We start from the raw sequence: 23,369 nt of genomic DNA, 5'->3' as shown, positions 1-23,369 counted from the left end.
GACCATGAAGGCCATGGAAATAGGTACTGCGGAGCACTTAGAGCTTAGTGAGACATTGAAGATGCCAAGGTCAAACATTATATCCCAGGTCATCTCCAGTCTTGATTTCTGGCTTGCCACTGGCCTTTGATGACTGGAAGAGAGGGGCTGATGACTTTGTGTTACTCTGCCTTACTTAAATCTGATTCACAAGCAAGTCAAGATATCACCCCATGGTGTCATTTGTTCCTATTCAGAAATAAAGGATGATTTGAAGAGATATTCGTCAATTGCGCAATGGCTAAATAAATTGTGGTAAATTATGGTGATGTAATAGTATTATGCTATAAGAAATGATGAACAGGATGATTTTGGAAAGAGCTGGCAAGACCTACCTGAACTGATGCAGAGTGAAATAAGCAGAACCAGGAGGACATTATACACAATAACAGCAATATTATGGAATAATCAACTGTGAAAGACTTCACTACTCTCAGCAATACAGCGATCCAGGACATTTTTGCAGGACTTATAACAAAGAGTGTTTTCAAACTCCAGAGAAAGAACTGTTAAAGTCAGAATGCATATGAAAGCATATAACTTTTTCATTTGTTTATTTGGGTTTTGTTTTATTTGATTATTCGCTTATGAAAATGTTTTGCATGATAATACATGTATAATCCAAATCAAATTGCTTAACATCTAGGAGTGGGGATAGAAAGGGAAGGGGGGTAGGGAGACAACTTAAATTATATAACTTCGAATAACTTATTTGGAAATTTGTTTTTACATGTAATTGGTAAAATAACCTCTTAATAATAAAGAGGCATGGGGGTAGGGGGGCCAGAGGGGGAGGTACCAAACATGGGACAAACACCAATAGGCTTATTATGAGGCATAAATAAGATAATGTGCATGACCACTTTGGGTGACATATTGTGGACAATACAAGTGGCAGAATTCTGATTATCTCTTTTTTTTCCTCTTTGTTTCCCATAGCCTTTGTCTGACTCTCCCTTTTGGTTTACTAACATGTTGTAGTGGATAAAGAAGCTTATTTAGGAGCCAGGATGACCTGTGTCCAAGTCCAGATTCTGACACATACTACCATGTGAACCTGGGCAATTTATTTAACATCTATGTACTTTAGGCAATTCTCATCAGTTGCAGAGAATATCCCAGCCTGCAATAGTAAAAGAGATTTCCTAATCCAGGAATTCTCTAAACCAATAAAATTTCAGTTCTAGTCTGTTGGCCTCCTAACTACTATTGGCATTATTTTACAGATGAAGAAAGGCAGCCATGAATGTTAAGAGACTTATTTACCCTGGGATCTCACAGATACTGTATGTAGCAATGGGCATTCTAACCAAGACCTTCTGACTTCTTAGGAAGACTCAGGGTTCTTTCTAAGACACTTTGGATGCTCTTCCTTTTTTCTCTTTCTTCCTCTTTCTCCTTCCTCCCCTTCTTCTCATTCTTCAAAGTACCAGTAGACTGAAGAGAAACTCCAGGATAGATTTCTGGAATAAACTTCCATTGGCACGACCCCTTCCACTTTGCCCTAAACCTCAATTCATCACAAAGACTGTTCATGGCTCACCTGTTTGACAAACTGTCATTCTCTTCTGGTCTTCCAGGTCTTTCCTCACCAATCTCAGGATCACAGGATGAGAGTCAGATGAGATCTTTAGTATTATTTAATTGAATCCTCCCATTTTACACATGAGGAAACTGAGACTTAGAAAGGCTAAGTACCCCCAGGGCCTGCAGAATTGCAAAGCTTGAACCTAGGTCTCCTCAAGTGGAATTGTGTTGTGTTCTCTTACCTCTGTCATTTCTTGTTTTACCCTAACATGGAATCTGTTGTCTCAAGACACTGAATATTCATTGTGACATGGATTATAAGAATCACTCCCATTTATGTAATATTCCTTAGGTTTGTGCAGGAGGCCCCATTGGCCCTAAACAGAGGAACTAGGGCTCTGGGGAACAGATCAAGCTCTCTTGCTGTCATGTTCTTCTTTGTTATCCTTCTATTTGGGCAAGGCCTTCCTCTGCCTGTCCTGGCCCGTGAAGCCCTGAGCAAAGGTTTTATTAACGTACTGCAAGAATATAGTCATTATTAGATGGAAGCCTGTGCTTAGGACTTAAAGCTCTTGATCTACCAGGCAGCCAGCATTTATATCATGGCAAAAGGGAGTGTTGTATGAATATCTCATGAAAGACTATTGAAGGGATGGTTGAAATAGATGGGTCACTGGAGATTTTGCTTAACCCAGTCCAGTTACCAATCCTTTCTGGATAAGAAGCTTGATGACACTTCTCTGATCTTAGTCCAATCTGACTGTGTTTCAAAAGTTAACAAGGTTTATTGAAAAATCACGATTTGGATAAGGTGAGGTGAGTGGGCTGTGGTTTTCCCTAATTTCTATCCCAAATCTATTTTTGTTTCCACCAATCTAATCTTTCACAAGATTTCTTCGTCCCTTGGCAAAGCTGAGCTTGCTCCAACTCCCTCTCTCCCCCTTCTATCTACCTAAAATCTAAACCAAGCCCACGAAGATAGTATTAGGTTAAGGTTTGATTGAAGGTGGAGTCAAATACCAGGTTTGACCCTATTCACTTTGGTTTGAAACTGTTCACTAAGGTTAACTCAGTAGTTTGGATCAATAGTAATGGCAATCTTTGGCAGAGGCTTTCCAAGTATAGGGAACAAAGAAGGAAATCAATAGATGTTGAATAGGTGGCTGGTTGATCTCAGGAATCAGTCAGGTATCCACAGGTATCAGGAGCTGGGCTCTGGAGATAATTCTCACTCCATAGTTTGAATCCAACTCCCCTGTGCCAGTTAGTTGCACAGAATTCCACACCTTAAGATTCTAAATGCTTCCACTGCCTGCCTTGGATTTTGTCCTGTTTTATGTTCTTCCACTACTCAGTTGCTTTCTATCTTTCCCAAATTCCCATCTATCACTATGAAGATTGGATTTTGGAGGAATAGGAGCAAAATCATTTGAACAAAATAAGCAGAGCAGTATGAATCTTCTGTGAAATTTACACACGATCAGATCATGAAATGATATGGGACGTGGCCAACAAACTATACATGTCAGTACCTGGTCTGTTCATAAAAGATGGCCTATATTTGTTTTGGCAATAGGATTGATAACATACTTCAATTCCAACTTTGCAACTTAAGAGTATTTAAAATATTTCTACAGGTCCATTTTATGTAACTTTGAAAGACCTTGAAACTTACGAGTTGTCACATGAATAGCTTCATTTTCTGTTTAGTTGATAGCAGCTATGCCCTACTATGAGATATTTCCCAGATGCAAAATGAATGGAGCAGCACTACCTTTTATTGGCATTAAGCAGATAGAATGTCTCTCTAGGAATAATTCTATAAGAGGTAGGGGAAGGGGTGTGGTTTTTAAGTTACTGTTTGAACTGTGCACATTTATATCTGTGAGTTTGCTGCAGAAAAATCATAACTAGAAACTTTTTTAGGTTTATAATGGATCAATCATTTTGGTCACTAGAGAAATTACAATTGAATTATTGTATATTGTTAAATACAGGAGCTATTTTTAGGTACAGAATATCAATCACAATTTAGGTTGAACAATAGAAGTGATTATTATGACAGAAAGTTTTTTGCAATTATAGATTTTATAGACAGCATGGAATGGAGAATGATCATTTGATGAATGGATTCACAGTCAAGTCATGTTAAAAATGAACATCTTGACTCTTTACGGAGCCTGTAGTGCACTGAGGTTTGGGCTTACAAACTGTCTTAAAAAACAAGGAGCAGGGGCAGCTGGGTAGCTCAGTGGATTGAGAGCCAGGCCTAGAGACGGGAGGTCCTAGGTTCAAATCCGGCCTCAGACACTTCCCAGCTGTGTGACCCTGGGCAAGTCACTTGACCCCCATTGCCTACCCTTACCACTCTTCCACCTATAAGTAAATACACAGAAATTAAGGGTTTAAAATTAAAAAAAAAATTAAAAAACAAAAAAACAAAAAAAACAAGGAGCCTCACCAACACCTTTGACCTCTCAGAAGAAAAGACTTCCTTCAGAGCCAGAGGGTTTTGCTTATCTTAGTATCGAAAGAGAAAATACTGGGAATAGGGGAATAACTAGATACCAGGCAAACTGGGGACACTCCTACACCTCACAAGGGAAGGACTGACAGGTAAAAACACTGGGAAACCAAATGGGGATGTGAGATTTGGGAATGACAATTGGTCAGCTAACTGACAATTTATCAACCAGGAAAAACCAGTGAAGTGGGTAACTTCAAGATGTGGGTTCTTTATGGCTTAGAGGAGAGAGGAAGTACAAACAAACTGGGTTTATTGGTATTAAATGAGGGGAGTGGAAGAGAGGGGTTTTCTATACTATGGAATAGCCCTAATGATTTAACTAAACTAAACTAAGTTCTAAACTAAGCTAAACCTTTAACTAGAATAAGAGGGGCTAGAGAGGTGGGCTTCTCACTGCACTGGTTCACAGTGATCCAAGATGATCATAGATGTCACAGGAACAAGCCAGTACACAGCCAGTCAATCCAAAACTGCTCTAGGGAGTAAGGTAGATAAATCTGCTGTCCAGCAATAGATAATCCAGACCTTTCCTCAACCTAGGCCATGATAGTTGCTTGAAATATCTTCTTAGTGAAATCCAAATCCTATTCAGTTCCTTGGATACCTGGCAAAGCTGGACCACACAGCCAATACCATCTCTTTTCAGCTTGGCCAAGCCACCCACACTTTTTTCAAACCCTGGCCTCATTCCATTATGGAACTCTCAGGTCTTTAGAGACAACCTGGGTGCTAATTTCCTAATTTCCTCATTACAGTATCACACAAAAAAGTAGCTCTGCTTTGTCTAGCATAGTATTATTAATGATCAATGACAAGAAATCTCAAAAAGCACTTCTGATCCTACTATTAGTTTTCTTCAAAAGTGTCTCCTTGCTTAGCTGCTTCGATTTTTAGGATAGGGGTGGGAAGAGGTACAACCCTCTGGCCTGAATTTATAACCTGCTGTTCTTTTTTGAGTTTCTGAGGTTGAAGGACAGAAAATATTCTATTTTAAGAAAGTAGAATTTCAATATGCATTTTTTTAATGCTGTCAGCATCACATATCAATGAAATATGGGATCCACAGTGCCAACCTGGCACATAGTAGGCCCTTAACAAATGTTTAACAGCTAACATCAGTGCCTTCATTTATAATTGCTCCTTGAAAATTATTTGAAAATTGTTTTTCATTTTAAAATAAAAAGGCTGTGTTTTAACTAAGACATTTTTTTTGAAACCCTTACTGATCTACCCTGTTGCCTCCTAAGACTTTATTTTTTAAAAAAAGGCTAAGTCTAGTTCAAATCTTTGCCAGTGCCTTTTAGATAGATAATATATAGAGACAATTGTTATTGATCAGCTGACATAGAGAAACTTTTTTGAATGGTCATATTGCTAAGTATTTTGATGAATAGCCACACAGATCTTTTGATGAGTTGACTTAAAAAAAAATCTACAGTGTTCTCATTTGTTCGTTGTCATTATATACTGTTAAGAAGTGAACCACTGAAATGCTTTAACCTAAAAAAAAATACTTCCCTCCTAACAATCTGGTGAGATTGCTTGTTCTTGCCTGTGTGTCTTTTATTTTGGCTGTCTTTCATTTCTGAAATACCTTTTTCTTTCTGCCATGCCATCACATCCTTCTTTAAATCATGATCCAAAATATACCTCCTTTTCTGGTAGAACCTTCCTAGATTAACCCTAACTAATTATAATCATCATTACTATGACTCTTTTACTTTGTATGCTTTATTCATTTGCATATGCATTTTTCCTTAAGTTAATATTTTGTGTATGTCTGTTCTTTATAGATTAAATTTTTAGGTATTCCAAGGACAATCTTGTTTCTTAAATGGCTTCTTTGTCTCTCCAGAATATCTTGTTTAGGGGGCAGCTGGGTGGCTCAGTGGATAGAGAGCCAGGCCTAGAGATAGGAGGTCCTAGGTTCAAATTTGATCTCAGGCACTTCTTAGCTATGGGACGCTGGGCAAGTCACTTAACTCTGATTGCCTAGCCCTTACCACTCTTTTGCCTTGGAACCAATACACAGTATAGGTTCTAAGACGGAAGGTAAGGGTTTAAAAGAAACTAATGAATAAAAATAAAAGTTTCTTGTGTTGGATTCTGTATAAAATAAGTATTCAGCAAATGTAACAGATGGATCCTCCATAGAGTTCCTTCTACCTGCAGCATTGTAGATAAATTTGAATCCTCTTTGCCAATTCTTACCAAAGTTGACTAGCAAGTAGTTTTGACTATAAAGGGTGCCTGATGTTTGTTGAATTGTGGGGGGGGGAGGTTGTTTTTTTTATTTGATGGGATTAATAAAGTGGGTCCTTTTTAAGGTGCTGGTGTCAGGAGACAGGAATGATGTTCAGTAATAGTCAATATTAGTCAATTAGTAATAGTCAAAAAATAGTAACTATTTTATCAAGTTTCTTCTGCTATCGTTATTCTTTGGGAACATAATTTGGCTCCTTGTATATTTGAATATGTGTACAAATTAGTTCTCCTGACCCTTGGTAGAACTTCTTCACATTCATCAGGTCTTTAAATCTTCACATTTCTATCTCTATGGTGCTTTATGAATCTCTTAAATAGAAAAGAAGGATTTTGGAATTTAGTTGTGTTTACTATATTTTGTCATATAGTAATTTTGCAGGTTTTAGTAACTAACATCACATGGTCTACTGCTTTCTGGAACTTTTGTATGGAGCTTCTGTCAAGATCTGAGGCAGCATCTTGGAGGTCCAAGACCCCCATAATAGAATTCTGTAGAGATGAGCTTTAGAAGCCCTGGCCCTAACTTTTCCCTGGAAGCCACAAAGAGATCCTATAGGCCTGAAGGTCTGTGGAGTCCTGGGGCTGCCATCCCTCTGTAGGCCTTTGCTATTAGGGATCAGGAGTTACAGGTATTAGGGAAAGGTTTCTTCCAGACTCCCCAGGAATATTTATTCATTCTCTGCAAATATTGAGAATTCATCCTATGTGTAGGCAAATCCCAAATGTTCTGGGGAGTTGTACAAGTAAATAAAACGTGGTCCATTCTCTCAAGGAGCTTACCACGCAGTAGGAGTATAATGAAATATGTCCAGATAATAGAATATGGATAGAAATAGAAAGTGGATCAGAACATGAAAGTTTCCAAAATAAGAATGCAGACTGCTATAGTCTCAGGTGATGGGGTGAGATCATTGCTACCTGGGGTTTGGAACAGCCAATATTTCAGCATTGTCATTCATTTCAGTTATGCTTTTGATGGCTAATATATTAATTTTGATTCCCTCCAGTCAAGTGAGCAACCCTGAAGGCAGTGATCAGAAACCTGAAACTTCAAGCCTTGCTTCAAACCTTACCATGTCAGATGAAAGTAAGTACCCAAGAAATAGATCCAAAGAATTAGATGAACTTTCTCTTCAGCAATTCATGTCCATTGTGTACAGAGAGGACTGATTGCACTTTTCCTGGTCTACTGAATGAAGAACAAGTCACCGAGATACTCATGCAGCGAATCCTATTCAGAGATTTCTTTCTGCTTCTAAGGAAAAAGGGCAATATCTTAGGGATTGCAGAGCCATACTTTTCTACAGAAAAGCTTGTGGGTCTCATAGATCTTCAAGGCTTAACCTGGCAGCCTAAGACCAAGAGAAAAATTCGAGAGGTTTGGCAGATTAATATCTGAAGTAGGTCTTCTGAGATCCCCAAGTCAACTTTTGTTCCCCAAAGCAATCCCCAGTCTTGTGGCTTATCCATTCTGTTTACCAAGCTCCTCTTCCTATTTCCCTTCTATCTTCCTTCTTTGCTAACTCACAGAAACAGCTGACTGTCCTGAATCTAAACTTCCTTGAACTCTAAAGATCCTCCTGACTTCTTTACAGTCATTTATCATGAGGAACAGTTTGGTGTCCTTTCCCATTATTTACTGTAGAGGGCACAGTTTTCTTTCTTTTTTTTTTTTTTTTTAGACAAAGTTCTTGAACTATTGAAGATTCTAGTAAAAGGTTCTTATATATAACATTAGTCTGCATGTATCATGTATCTCTAGAGACCCAATAGAATTTTGCTTCCTGCCACTGAAGTATGAGCATTTCACTTTGTTTGTCCTTTATTTGAGAGTTTGCTTCCCAGGAGAAGGACAGTGTGGAGTATTGCTAAGAAAAGACCCATCACCTGAAGGGGATCCAAGAACTCTAGGAAAACCTTGGGAGTCTGGACTTCCTGTTTCTCCCCTTATATGTTAACTTACTACTGGTTTGTCTTTGCCTACTTTTCAGGGGATGGCTATTAGACAGCCCTAAGTGACTCCTTTGAATAAGAGATGGCAAGCTTATTATAGTGGCAGAATTGTAGAACAGGAATCAAAAAACCTAGGTTCTTTTCTCCACTCTGCCACTAATTTTCTGTGTGCCCTCATATTAGTCATTCCCTCCCAAGTATCAGTTCTTCCACTGTAAGGTGAACAAATGAACTAGATGATCTCTGGAGATTTTTCAACTTTAAAATGGTGTGATTCTGTTAAGTATAGGTAGGTTTCCAGCTTTCCTCTTTACTGATACTTCAGCATTCTGTCCATAGCTCTCTTGGAGCCACAACTCCTCCAGTCTGTCCTCTGGCATTTTATTTTGATGTGTCTATTAGGTTCTTTACTCTTCAGAAGTGGGTAGAGGCAGGCATAGTTTTAGATCCCTTCTGTTTTTCTCTTAGCAAGACCCGGGCTTTTGCACATAGAGGCATCCAAGAGACAGCAAAACTGCCCCTCCTATGTCACAGGGAGCAGAGATGGCTACAAATTATAGAGGGCAGTGAATGTGATCTTTAATGCTCTTAATTGTGCCTTTTGCCATCTTAAAAAGTTTAATTCTGAGCATTTGGAGAGTACTGAAACCTGTATTGATATGTAGTTTTACTGTCCCTATTGCCTTCTGTCCTGAACTTGTGATATCCAGACTGTGTTTCTGCAAAAACAGAATACTGGAACCCAAAGAAGCTCATCGAGTACTCTCATTTTGCTGAGGAGGAAACAATCTCTGTGGGGAGAAGAGATATGCCTATGGTCATATTTGGGACCAAAATTCAGGTCTCTTGACTTCTAGTCCACTTAGTTTTCCATCACAACACACCATCCCTTCTGTATTGTTTTTTAAAGAATTTACTGTGGGATATATAAAAATTCCATTTCACTTATTTCTAGTTTTTATCTGATGATCTTTTTTTATTTCAGTTATGACATGTGCTGATTACATCCCCCGATCATCAAATGATTATACCTCACAGATGTATTCTGCAAAGTAAGTTCTTTAAATATTTCTAAAATTCACACACTGTTTCTCTGAAATTTTTTTTTACCAACTTTACTTTGACTACTGAATTATTTTTCTTATCCCTCCTCTCTAAAAGTTTATGATCCCCAGGCATAAAGATGTACAATGCTGTTATAAACCAGACCCTCTCAGGAATCCATTAATTTGGGTATCATACAGGGAAGCATTCTGTTAGTAAGGGTATTAGAAATAGCAGGGAGTCCCTGCCTTTAATGACTCTATTTCCCTGGAAATCTGAGCTGTTTGGAGGCTGATAAGGAACATCAGCACAGTCCACACACTGGTATTACCCAGCCTGTCTTATGTCTAGGTCAGTGATGGGCAAACTATGGCTTGCGGGCCAGATGCGGCCCCTTGAAATGTTCTATCCAGCAGGGAGACATTATTCCTGATCTAATGAATACAATGAAACTTTGAAAGAGTTACCTTAGAAACAGACTGACGGATGAGCGTTTCGTTTCCTTTGGCCCCCTCTTTAAAAAGTTTGCCTATCACTGGTCTAGGCTATTGACCTTCATTGAGGGATGGTCCTTTTAGGAGGAACAAGCTTAGGAATGATCCAGCTAGTGTGAAAATAGGTAATGGAGGGCACCAAGGATGTTACAATAAATCTAAATAGTTGTGGGTACACACACTAGGTTGTAGGAGAGACTGGACCAGGATGGGAAGACCAGAGTTCACTGGATTAACACAGGAATGGCAGTTGGTCTTAACTGTCACCCAGCTTTCCCCTAGGCCAGAGTCTAGAAACAAGCAGGCAAGGTAAAAAGGGTTTAACAGGTTTAATTATGTTTAACTAAAAGGTGGGAAAGGGATTTCTATACTTAAAATCTAAAGGGCAAAACCACAGGACAAGGGGAGGACTTCTCTACTCTAATCTTAGTGATCTAGAAGGCAGAGCCAAAGAAGCAGTAATGGAGTCTCTGGGAGCCTGCATCAAACCTGGTTCCTGCCAGGGTTTGTCCAGCACAGCTAAGGGCTGAGGGTGGCTTTGGGGTTTCTCACAGTAATCCACCGATGATCTCTGGATGTCAAAAGCCAAGTAGAGAGGGTGTGCTTGAGATGCTGTCCACCAGATCCCAAACTTCTCCTCTTTCCTTGGTGCTGCTCTGTTGTTCTTGTCCCCTTGTTAGATGCCACCACCACACAGGATCCCAGGGAAATCAGGATGCAGGGTGTCCTTTACTCTAAGATCTCCCAGGGCTAACAACAGTTTGTGCCAACCCCTAATGGAGTTTCTCTCAGGGCACAAGCCACTCCTTCCTGCTCCTTCATTCCATCTTAGAATGCTCCAGCTCCAGCCCTTCCTGTCCCACCTTAATACTTAATTAATTACTACCTAATCTTCCTCACAACACTAGGCAGCCCTCTGAGACGTCTGGCTATTTGGGTATGGAATAAGACCTTGTTTCTTTACGTGTTGGGCAAAAAAAACCCTCTAGTTCCATTGGGATATGGGTATAGCAAATACTATAAAAAATCTTCCAAGTTTTTCCTCTCGTTTATTCAATAAATATTTATTGATCAACTATGTATAAAGGATTGTTGTACTGTGTACTTTTCAGATTAACCCTTTTTTAAAAAAGTTATTGAAAAACATTTTTTATGTGTATGGAAGAGAACATAAAGGAGACCGAAAGGAAACACAGAGAAACAAAATAGCTTGGAAGGTTATGTGTTGAATCTATTATATACTTAAAAGGAAAAGCAACATGTGCACAATGGTGATTTGGAGTTTTGTGTACAGTCTACTGTTTCTGTTCTATTTTTTTGTAGGAAAAGACTTATTTTATTTGACGTTCGTCAAGTTCAGAACAAAAATGGATTTTTTACAATTTTAAAACTACCAAATTAATGCTTTATATTTAATGCTTTGGAAAGGGTAAGGAAGATAATCAGGTAGTGTGTTGAAGATGCTCAAAGAATGTGTTAGTCTTTTGTTTTGTTTTGTTTTGTTTTTATTTTTCAAGGATATCCAGAAAGAGATCCTTCTAGATTGATTATTCCCAGATTCATTCTTAAGAGACTGAGACGTTCTGGTCTTGCTTAGTTTTTCTTTGATAGCTATTTGCTAGATATATAATTTTGCCTTTAGAAGGGTTCAGATCATGTCCCCTGGAACTTTTGGCATGGAGCCACTAATAAACAATCATAAAGCATTTATGTAAAAACATGGACTAAAACAATTTGAAAGGAGCCATATTATTGAGGGGGGTGCCAATAAGTACTACTATACATTTAGGTGGCATAGAGATACATACAAATACATACAGGGTAGTTGAATAAGTATTAGGTAAAGCATTGGCTATTTGGTGGATCCAGGAAGGCTTCATTCAGATAAAGGTGCTTGAATTGAGTCTTTAAAAAAGGGGGACTTTGTGAGATTAAGGGAAGAAAGGAAGAGCATTTCAGGTATTTGGGAAAACCAATTAAAAGACATAGGAATGGGGGCAGCTGGGTAGCTCAGTGGATTGAGTGCCAGGCCTAGAGACGGGAGGTCCTAGGTTCACATCTGACCTCAGCCTCTTCCCAGCTGTGTGACCCTGGGCAAGTCACTTGACCCCCGTTGCCTACCTTTACCACTCTTCTGCCTTGGAGCCAATACCCAGTATTGACTCCAAGACGGAAGGTAAGGGTTTTAAAAAAAAAAAAAAGACATAGGAATGAGAGGTGAAGTATCATGAATGCTGAACAGTGAAATGGCCACTTGAGTTGGATTGCTTAGAATGAGAGGAAGAGTAATATCCAGTAAGGCTAGAAAGGTAGGTTGGGACTGGGTTATGAAGGACTTTTGTGATGTGAACAGAGGAATTTCCATTTTATCTCAGAGGAGTAATAGAAAGTCATTGGTATTTACTGAGTAGAGGAATCTTGTGATCAGACCTATAAACAGGGAAAATGACTTTGGAAGCAGCGTATAGGATAGATGAGCTTGACTGGGGAGAGTTGATATAGGAAGACCAATAATGAAGCTGATGCCATAATTTAGGCAAGAGTTAATGGGGTTCTAAACCTAGAGAGTAGTTTTGTGAGTGGGGAGTAGGGTGGATAATAATATGTCTATACTGATGGTTCATTTCAATTCCAACGAACCTATGGTAGGATAATTTCTTGTTCGAACCAAAAAGAATCATCATTATTTAATGTGAATAGTGTTTTCAGAAATTAATCTTTAAAGCAGGTAAATTTCAATTATATTTCTTTAACATCTCTGGTTTGCCCTGTTGATAGATATCCTAATGGCCCAAGAAATACCCAGCTAGTGAAGAAAAGTAAGATGTTCTGTAGACTCTTGAGAACTGACTGCATTTGATGTTTGCCTCTATTTTGTCTTTGGAGAAAATGATGTTCAAATCTTCCTTTGCCCAGAAAAGACCAGGCAGATGACTATTTATTGTTGCTTCTTCATAGTTCATCCTGGCTCAGTGGTTCTCAAACTTTTTGGTCTTAGGACCCCTTTAGACTCTTAAAAATTACTAAGATCCTCATTCTCCCACCCCAGGAGATTTTGTTTATGTGAATTAGATCCATCATTACCATGTTAGATATTTAAATGTCTTAGCTTTTTTATAAAAATAGTTTTTATTTTGAAGATCCCCTGAAAGGATCTTAGACCTTAGACCTGTAGGACTCCCTGGACTACACTTTGAGAACCTTTGTTCTGGACCTATAGGAGTATGCTTACACGTCTTCTCAGTCATTAAGATGCCAGCCATTTGCTTCCAATCTTTAAAGAGGCAACAACACTTTATTTAGAGTTTTTCCATCTGAGAACTTAATTGAAGGTATCAGTTCCCATAACATCCTTGTTCTTTAGGCACTAATACAATAAGAAAAGGGAAATGACATGTATTTTTGGACATTACTGCTTAGAAGCTTTGGCCAAAGGTTGTCACCATTTTCACAACATGGGAAGTCCCATGGGGTCACAGATTATTACTGATTTAACTCTTCATTTGTGTACTCCTCACACCCTTATATTAACTCCTTTTCCTGTTGCCAAAGAGTTTCTCAAGACATTTTCTTTGCCTTTCTTTCTCTCTTGGTGATCTCATCCATATCCACAACTTCATTCACTTCTAAATCTTTGGCTCTCATTCTTCTGTACTTTAAATCCTTCCCTCTGAGCTCCAGACTTTTCATTATCAACTTTCTCCTCTCCTGATAATGATATTAATACCTTCCCACTCACCTAAGTTCAGAATCTTGGATTTGTCCATCCTAACTCTTCCACTCCTCCTTCCACACAGATATTACCAAATTTCATGAAGTCTACCTTCAAAATGTTTCTCTTCCTTTCCTTCATTTCCATTCTTACTTCTACTACTACCCTAGTTCAAATTATCGTAAACTGTTGTTTGGACTATTTTGATAACCTTCTAACTGATAACTTAAAGAGGTCCTAGATACCTAACTGATACTGCCTTTCCTTCCTGTAATCCTCCCACTCTCCCTTTCCCCCTCTCAGTCTTGTCTCAACTGTGATTAATATATTACTTATTCTTGGCATCCTCTTTTATCTTCATTTAGTCTCCCTTTAAGGAAATTTTACCCATCTTTCAAGACCCAGTTCAGTTGCCATCATTTTAATTCAATCTTTTCTCTTTCCCACTTGGCTCTTCCAAAATTGAGATGTCATCTGTACATTTCAATTCTGTACATTCGTTTGCCCCCACAATACATTATTTTTACCCCACCTGTGGCAACCATGACATTCTGCCTGTAGTAGAGTTGTCTCTATGTCTTGTCTCCCATGTTTACTGTAAACTATTTTAGGGTAGGGGTTATATTTGCACTTTTGTATTTAGTGCATATGGTAGGTACTCATTAAATGTTTATTGAAATATATAGAAGTGAAATAAATCTAATGTAAGTAACTTTTTTTGTTTGTTTTTAATTTTCTAGACCTTATGCACATATCCTCTCAGTCCCTGTATCGGAGACTGCTTACTCTGGCCAGACTCAATACCAGACACTTCAGCAGTCTCAACCCTATGCTGTCTACCCTCAGGCTACCCAAACCTATGGACTACCTCCTTTTGGTAAGGGATATGATTTAAGCAGTGTCTAGGATGATAATCCTACAAACTTAACTCCCAGAACAGTAGTCAAGAAGGGACATCATAAAGACCTGAGATTATTCTGTGCTTAGCAGTTAACTTGGTTTCATCTGCATGCCTGATGGATGTCAGCGGTGTGTGTGATGTATGAGACTTAAAACTTTCCCTCAGAAATCATCTTTGAGAGCCTTGTAAATTGCATGTCTATGTTATGAGCCAAAACTTGTGATTTTTTTTAGATCTATAGGATACTCAGAAATCCAAAATCCCTTATTTGGTAAGTGTTTGAGGGCTTTAGACATTTGTCGGTTGGATTTATTTTGGGCCTAGTATAGCACCACTCACAAATGGGAACCTAATACTCTGTGAGGAGGTAAGTAATCAATTCTTTCTTGTTGGAATTGGGTAAGTTAAAGGTCTTTGGAATTTATGCTGTCTGTGAATATTGTGGTAATTTGACATCATTTTCCTACTTCGGTTTTGACTCTTATCAAATGTTTATTCTGTTTGTCAAAAAGGCATTCTTAATGGGAAAAAATGTCCAAAGTTTACATAACAGTAATAACACCAGTAACATATGTTTGGATTTATTCTTTATTCTCTTATTTATCAGGTATTTTGGCAGTGCATTGTAACAACAACTCAAGTTATAGCTAGATTTTGTTCGTATTTTGGTGGGGTTTTTTGTTTGTTTTTTAATGAGATTTTTGGAGTGTATTAATAAGATTGCAGCCTGCTAGAATTGCTATGAAAATCTGTAATTTGCAGACTGCTTGTTTTCACCAGACATCTAGAATCTGTAGGCAGTAATGGTGACTGCCTTTGGTTTCCACTGTTAGGTTTTTTTGGTTTGTTTGTTGGGGTTTTTTTATTTTTTGTTTTTAAGGCCATTTTGGTCTGTGCATGGCAATAATAGAGAGCCCAGGTTTTATTAACTGCAACTGAAAAGTAACAGAGTGAGGAATATACCTAACAATTGTGGAAGTATTTACAAGGTCAGTGAAGGAGTTTGAGATGTTTTTCTTTTTTTCAATCCTTCTCATCCCCTGCTTATACTGCCCTTGTTATTCATGTCTACCAAGTTGTCAGCCAATGTCCAAAATCAAATGTTTTGTCATATACTTAACCACCTAACCCTCCAACTATGTAAGTCACAGCCTATCCAGACGTTCTCATCTTTTGTATTTCTTGTTCAGTTTTCCCATTGACTTTCCATAGAACTTTGCCCCAGTGTACTAGACTACCTTCCAATGTTACCAGGATAGCATTCAGGCTGTCTAGCTGTTACTCCTCACTCTCAATAAGGTACCATATAGGCACCTGGATATGAATATTAGAATTACCAAAGATTCATTAATTTTGCTTCATTTTAAAAATTAGAAGGAATTTTTCAAAGTAGAGTTCTGGGTCATTTCTAATATATCTTGTTAGAAGCATGTGTTTGTGTTGAGCATTTAAGAAAGCATGAAAAAGACATTGATAACATCTCTTTAAAATATTCCTTATGATCTAGTCATCTTGTTTATGAAAATTAAAAAAATAGAGAGAATATCTGCATATATTGTAAAGGAAACTGTCAGAACTCTCTTAATTTTGGTTAAATTGAATATAGGGGTGTAGGGGGGACACTTTTCAACAGTGAGGAAGACTGAAATTTCATAATATGCCCCCCTAAAACTAGCCTAGGGGCAGTCTAAAATCCCATTATTATTTTCATTTGATTTGACTTTAAGTAATGTTTGACTGGCTAGGTTTAGTAGATTCTTGATGGGAACATAATATTTGGGGACTGGGACCATACCGTGTTAAGCATCATTTGAAGGATCTGGACATATTAGGCCTGAAGAAGAGAAAACTTAGAAAGGACATGATAGATATTGCCAAGTATCTGGCGGACTATTCTATGGAAGAAGGAATACACTTGTCTTTGACCCAAGGATCAAAACTCAGCAATGGGGGCAAATTATAAAGAAATCATTTCAGATTTCTCTGAAAGGAAAACTCCCTCACCATTATAATAGTTCCAAAGTGGAATGGGCTGCTTCTTGAAATAGTAGGGGGACCCAGACTGGATATTGTCATGCCATAGCTGATAACCACTTTTCAGGTATGGTATAGAGTGGATTCTTGTTCCAGTTCTGGTTAGATACCATTGCTTCTGAGCTCTCTTCCTGAGCATCTGTGATTTACCAGTTGTGTGACTAAGTCGCCTGATTTTGCCTATCTTCACTTATCTGTAAATGAGTAACAATAAAACCTCTCCTACCTATCAAAAAGAGAGCTATTGCTAGGAAAGTGCTTTATGAATCTCCATGATCTCTAGAAGGGTAAACTACAGCTTTGTTATTATGTAAATATACTCTGTCTCTGCTGTTTTTCTTATTATCATGGGACTTTTTGGTAGTATTGTAGGAGATTTTGTATGGGAGTGTTTATATCACTTTAGAGTGTCCACTTTTTAAAAAGATACCCCCTAACTAGTGTTTTTTTGTGTTCTTAAAAATGTGTACACTTCTAAGCAACACCTGGCATCTCTCTTTATTCCAGATAGTCATAGGACTGCAAAAAGTACTATTCTTGTGTGAAATTTGGATAAATGGTATGGGGTACTTGGAAATGCCCCTATTATTAACCACCATAGAGAGTAATCATCTCTTTTCAGTGCAGAGTCTAAAATGGAGAAGCTTCTCTCCTAGGTGAAGTTGGTGATGAATTTCTTTTGAAGGAGATGGAAGAGGATATTGTTTCCTCTAAGGGAGCAAGAACAGTGTTTTTCAGTTTTATATGAGGGATATGTGAAGAAAGGGGTCTTGATTTTTTTCTCTTGGTCTTAAGTGGTTGCCTATCACTCTTACTTTTTCTTAAAGTACAGTAGTTTTTAATCAAATAATAGCTCTCTAAGATCAAAAGAATTAAAGTACTCTTCAGCTGTTAGCTAAGTTTATCCCCGCTAAGGGTCTTTTTCAGTGACACTAATGCCATTGAGACAGACAGACAGACAGACAGACAGACAGACAGAACGGAACAAACACACACAGATTTAGGAACCCTGCTTCCTAAGAGTCCAGTGGCTACCTCTAACAAGCTTTCTAACAAATATTCCAAGGAGCTTGCAAGCATTGGTTTAAAGTTTAAGGCTCCCTGAGCTAAATTCCTAGTTTTTTACCATGATAATAAGGAATATACAAAATAAAATCTTAGGGAAATAGAAGACAGTGCCTGGAAACAGTATAGTGTTAGTGCACAGGGCATAGGACCATGAATTGGAAGACCTAAGTTCTAATTCTGGCCCCTCCTCTGTGTAAGTCACTTTGCCTCACCCCTAGCCTTGGTTTCCTTATGTATAAAATGAGAATATTGTGCTAGATGATTTCAGAGTTCTAACATTCTCTGATCTTGGTAGGACTATCACTGAGGAGAGGTTGAGCCTTATTAAAAGAGTAAAATGACAAGTAGAAGAAGTAATGGAACATCCTAATAATCAAAGCCTACAGTGGAGCCAAAGAAGGGTTTGGGGGTATCTCATTAATACTTTAGAAAATCATTACTTTGCCCATCATTATGTTGGAGTTCACTGTGCCAAAAAATAGAGCAATTCTGATTTATCTTAGGGATGCTTTTCCTTAGCCTTTCCAAATAAAGCAATTCAGAGGATCATAAGAGAAAAGTAGAATTTTATGTCAGTTGCTGACATACTTAACAGTTACTGTCCTGGGACACTTAAGAGTTACTCTTCCCTCATTATTTTCCCAATTGCAATTCCTATGGCTTAATTTACTTTTTTTTTTTTAAACCCTTACCTTCCATGTTAGAATCAACACTGTGTATTGGTTTCAAGGCAGAAGAGTGGTAAGGGATTGGCAATGGAGATTAAATGATTTGTCCAGGGTCACACAGCTAGGAAGTGTCTGAGGCCAGATTTGAACCCAGGACCTCCTATCTCTAGGCTTGGCTCTCAATCTACTGAGCCACCTACCTGTCCCCACTTCATTTACTTCTTAAAGTTGTATTTAAACAAGTCCAACAACAGACTTTAAATAGTAGCAGTGAAGTGTCTAGCAGACTAAATAAGTGCCAAAGTTAAGTTAGAGCCCTCTGACTGAGAATTAAGATTATTCCACTGTTGGTAAACTAAATTCATGCTGAAATTTAAGGGAAGGGAAGAAAATAAACATTTATATAGTATTCCTTTGTGCCAGGCATTGTACTAAAGGCTTTACAAATATTTAATTCTTACAATAGCCCTGTGAAGTGGGTACTGCTATACTCATTTTACATATGAGGAGGAAACTGAGGCAGAGATTAAGTGACTAGATAATAAAACACTTAAAGCTTATAAGTAAGTGTCTGAGAGTCCCAGTGCTCTATCCGCTGTGCAACCTTGCTGGCTTACTAGTATGACCTTGATACCAATATCATGTTTCTTATTCACAAACCTGCTTTAAATTACATCTTGGAATTTTAATTACTTTTTAGATAAAACTTAACTATCTCCCCAAAGAAATATAGGAAAGAAGCATAAAAGCCTGTGAGCACTACAATGAGTAGTTGCAAAAACCCATGCCTACCAATTAATTGGAGAAACAGTGATGACTCACAACTTTTCTGCCCCTTTTTAAAAGAAACAGTTCTTGATCTGGTTTCCTGGTCCACAGATTACTTTAGTATTTCGAGTGATCTGTGATTTCATTTGTTAGTGTTTCCTATTTTGACAAGCATAGCTACTCCAGGCCTTAGCAGATGTTCTTTCGTGAGTTTCTATGACCATAGCTGGTAACTGGCTTTTGAGTGAAGACCCTTTGTGAACTCCCTGAGTTGGGCTATTCCTGAGATCAGAGGTACAGGTAATTGCTAGGCCTATACTCAAAGTCTTTCCAGCCAGGTAGGACCTTATACTTCATTGATATTGTCAGTGAGATTCCAGGGTCACCACCAGTCTTATTGAGGCTTAGGAGGAGGATGTTGGGGAGAGGGCCTGCTGGCTACATTAGGAAGTAACAGCTGTTATAAGACTTGAAAAGGCTGATTACACAAATGTAGAGGACAAGATTCTGGAGTTACTGAATGGAAGGGCAGACAATTCTGCAAACGCAGCAGCCCTGGAGATGACCATTTTATTAAAAGGCAATCATTGTTGGTGGAAAGTGTTCTGGAAGGAGCTGAATTCTCTTCAAGGCACTTTTTTAAAAGTCCCAGGGATGTATATGACATATTTTAGAAAGATCTTCATCCAAAGTGGGTGAAAGATAGGTTTTTTAATTTACCTATAGGGACAAGTGATTTTTATAGAAACTTGACACTAATCCCCTTGGGCAGTAACCAATAAATAGGGTATTCTTGGTAATAATGGAGATTGAAGTATTCTCCTATATAGATGCTGCCATGAAGTCCAAAATTATCAGGGCCTACCAGCTTCCTGATAGGGGAACCAGGTGCCATCTTGGCCTTCACTTCCCTTCTGAACATTGGTGAATTTTCCTAAAGAGTTAAAATGAGCCTGAGTGGCCATTTAAAGAATTCAGTGAGATAATGTTGTCTGTGTTCTTATCTCATTCTAATGCTATGTACATTTATTTGTTAGTTGAATATGATTAAATTTAGGAGCATCAACAATTTCTTTCTTACAAGCAGTTTTAACTGTTCTTTGACATAGACCAACTGGCTGACGTTTTCAGGCAACAAACATGCCCTTGGTCCTGGTATCTCATTTGTAATTGGTCCAATTTATCTGATTCAGGTGCATTGTGGCCAGGTATGAAACCTGAAAGTGGTTTAATTCAGACTCCAGCTCCAAGTCAACACAGTGTTCTTACCTGCACTACAGGGCTAACCACAGGCCAGCCAAGCCCAGCACATTACTCTTATCCCATTCAAGGTAAAGAGGCATGGTTTTGTTGTTTTTGTTTTGTTTTGTTTTTCTCCAAATGGTCGGGGAAGCTCTGCATCCCTAAGCAGAAGGGGTACAATGTGATTTTGTGCATGCTTTCTTTGTTTGGTGAGCCAAGGCAGATGCCAGTTCCCTACTCACCCAAATATCACTGTAACTTAGATCTTGGAATGTAAGTTGTACCATGCATCCTGCTTTTGGGCTTGTGAGCTGCCAAAGTAGAGCTAAAAGCATGCTTGTGTGCATGTTGATGTGTAGAAAGGCTCTCCTGCTCAGCTCAAAATAGGATCCTAGTGCTGTAGGCTAGTGTTGAGAGTGTACTTTGTGATCTGGAACGTGGTGAGTTTGTTGTTGTAAAAAGATTACCTGGGGAGACCTGAGGTGTGGAATGTTCTGTCATTTATAACCAGGATTGTGCTGCTATATGTTTAACAGTCATCTCCCTGGGTGAACAAATACTGTGTGCATGACAAACTTTTAAATTAAATCTGGATTATTAAGATTTTCTCCATCACTTTATATTTATCAATAAGACAATAAATCAAACCCTGATTTATAACATCTGCCAATTTCTGAAATGTACATGCTCTCACTAAAAATTTAGCAATTGGTAAGAACCAGCCAGGATGAACTGGTTCTAGCACACTGCTATTTATAATTACTACCACCATGGTTAGTCGGGCTTATTGTTCTGTGTCCATATTCCAGTGAGAGGATGGTTGTGGCATGGATTAGCAGGAGAAGATATTAAATTCAGAGCTGGGAAACCTGGCTTGATCATTCATTGATTTTTATTTTTTTTTTGCTCCTTAACCTCCCTGGGCCTCAGTTTCATCATGTGTAAAGTGAAGGAGTTGTATAGGATGAAGACAGGTGAGTTCTAGGTGCCAGGATTTGCTTGAGAATTTCATCAGAATGCCTGGTAGTTTGAAGGCAGGTTTACTTCAGTCTATAAATAGGTCACTCCCCTCCTCTTTCAGTGGCTCCACATTATGACCAGATTGCTTCTCTGTGGAAGGTTTATTCTCTTTAAGACTTAAAAGGAAATCCACCTTGACCTAGGCCCTATGGGAGGAGCACAGGTCAACTCTGTCTTCAGCCTTGTTCCCTTGGCTTGAGGGGAGAAGGAAGATTGGCCAGGAGATTAGGGATGGCTAATTTAGAAGACATCATTCCTCCTATATAATAGATTGGGGGCAGTGCTAATTTGGTGCTGAACTGTGAATTAAGGAACCTGTGCCTAATCCTCTTACTGACTTCCTTTTATTTGTATTTTGCAACCTGAAAAATTAATCTAGCTCTTACATTAAGGTGTGCTAGCTCTTAGTTCCAAAACAAATATGTTGAGCCCCAGTATGGCTAAACTTTTTGCTCTGATTCTCAAGAAATTTTGCCCAGTTTATGCCTCATTTCTTCACTGCCCTGGTTTACTTCTATAATTTCTTGAAGAAGAAAAAGAAATGAAAAGAAACTATGGGGGCAGCTGGGTAGCTCAGTGGATTGAGAGCCAGGCCTAGAGACCCAAGGTATCTAAGTTCAAATCTGGCCTCAGACACTTCCTAGCTACGTGACCCTGGGCAAGTCACTTAACCCCACCTTGCCTAGTCCTTACCACTCTTCTGCCTTAGAACCAATACACAGTATTGACTCCAAGATGGAAGGTAAGGGTTTTTTTTAATTAAAAAAGGAAGGAAGGGACGGATGGAGGGAGGAAGGAAGGGAGGAAGGGAGGGAGAGAGGGAGGGAGGAAGGAAAGGAAAGGAAAGGAAAGGAAAGGAAAGGAAAGGAAAGGAAAAGGAAGGAAGGAAGGAAGGAAGGAAGGAAGGAAGGAAGGAAGGAAGGAAAAAGAAAAGAAAAGAAAAGAAAAGAAACCAGACTGCATCAAACAGAAGACAGCGGAAATAAAAAGAGGATTGTAAAATTAATGGTAGACCATGGATTATGACAAAGACCATCTATCATTCAATGATTGACTTAGCTAAGTTGCAGTTGGCTACAGGGTGAAGAATTGTAGTTTTTGGCCACATCTTTCTGATAGTCAACTCACATCACTAGATGAGTAGTTATCCACATTGGGGGAGGAACTACCCCTTTCCAAAAAATTATACATCACCTAAATAAGAGGAATATATGTTGGTGATAAATCACATTCTTTTTATAATGGGAAGATTTTAAGTTGAGGGATTGAACATTAATATTAGTATTACATTAATTTGACCTATTCTGGTGAACAAATTCAATACAAAATGCATTAAATTTCTGACAACCCTAATTTGCCCCAAATGAGCAGAAATGGAGTTGATTCTATGTAGTAGTATTTATCAGTTACATCAAGTTGTGCTCTGACCTCCCTCCCTCCTTATTTTTCAAAGCTTACTACAGCTGTTTGATCTGCTTCTCTTCTGTTTGCCTTTCAAAACCCATTCCAGTCTGGCCCCATCTTCTTTTTCCACTCCAATAATGTTATTCATTATTCCCCATCTTATACTCTGCAGTCCCCACACAGGCCTCCTTCGCACACATCACTCTTTATCTTCCATCTCATTTACCCTTGTACAAGTTGTCTGTTACCAAGTCTTGGATCAAATTCTCTCCTCACCCACACCTCTTGATATCCCTGATTTCCTGCAAAACTACTTCTACATCAGACTTTTCCTGGTCCCACCCCTTTCTCCCTACCCAGACTCTCCCTTCAAAAATACCTTGTGCTTATTTTATATACATACTGGTTGTTTCCTTTTGATAAGCTTCTTGAAGAAAGCAACTGTTTCCTTTTTCTCATTTTATCTCAAGCACCCTAGTACAATGTCTGGCATAGAACAGATGATTAATAAATGTTTGTTGATTGTTTAAGTTTTGGGATCCCAGCAACTTTTTGCTGTCCTGCTTTGCCTGAGGGAAGTGATATCTATCTCTCTGAACCAATGCATTGAAGACTGTTGCTTCTTGCTCCTGAAGTGAACTCTTGGGGAATATAACTTTTCCTATCCTTAGGGGTGCCTTGAACATTCCACTCAGCTTTTCCC

At 38.6% G+C, this 23,369-nt stretch overlaps 1 protein-coding gene across 1 annotated transcript in view; it reads left to right on the top strand.

Moving 5' to 3' along the window:
* The window catches only part of EYA3 (EYA transcriptional coactivator and phosphatase 3), a 126,071-nt gene that overhangs the window by 69,848 nt on the left and 32,854 nt on the right, over positions 1-23,369 (top strand). The window contains exons 4-7 of the mRNA XM_044667937.1: positions 7,366-7,445; positions 9,297-9,363; positions 14,302-14,438; positions 20,194-20,331. Of these exons, the coding sequence (XP_044523872.1) occupies positions 7,366-7,445; positions 9,297-9,363; positions 14,302-14,438; positions 20,194-20,331 (422 nt within the window). The remainder of the gene's footprint in view (positions 1-7,365; positions 7,446-9,296; positions 9,364-14,301; positions 14,439-20,193; positions 20,332-23,369) is intronic.

This window comes from Gracilinanus agilis, chromosome 3 (assembly GCF_016433145.1).
Source record: "Gracilinanus agilis isolate LMUSP501 chromosome 3, AgileGrace, whole genome shotgun sequence".
In the NCBI taxonomy this organism is placed as follows: domain Eukaryota; kingdom Metazoa; phylum Chordata; class Mammalia; order Didelphimorphia; family Didelphidae; genus Gracilinanus; species Gracilinanus agilis.
Note: the sequence above shows the minus strand (reverse complement) of the source record. Positions and strands in the feature narration are given on the sequence as shown.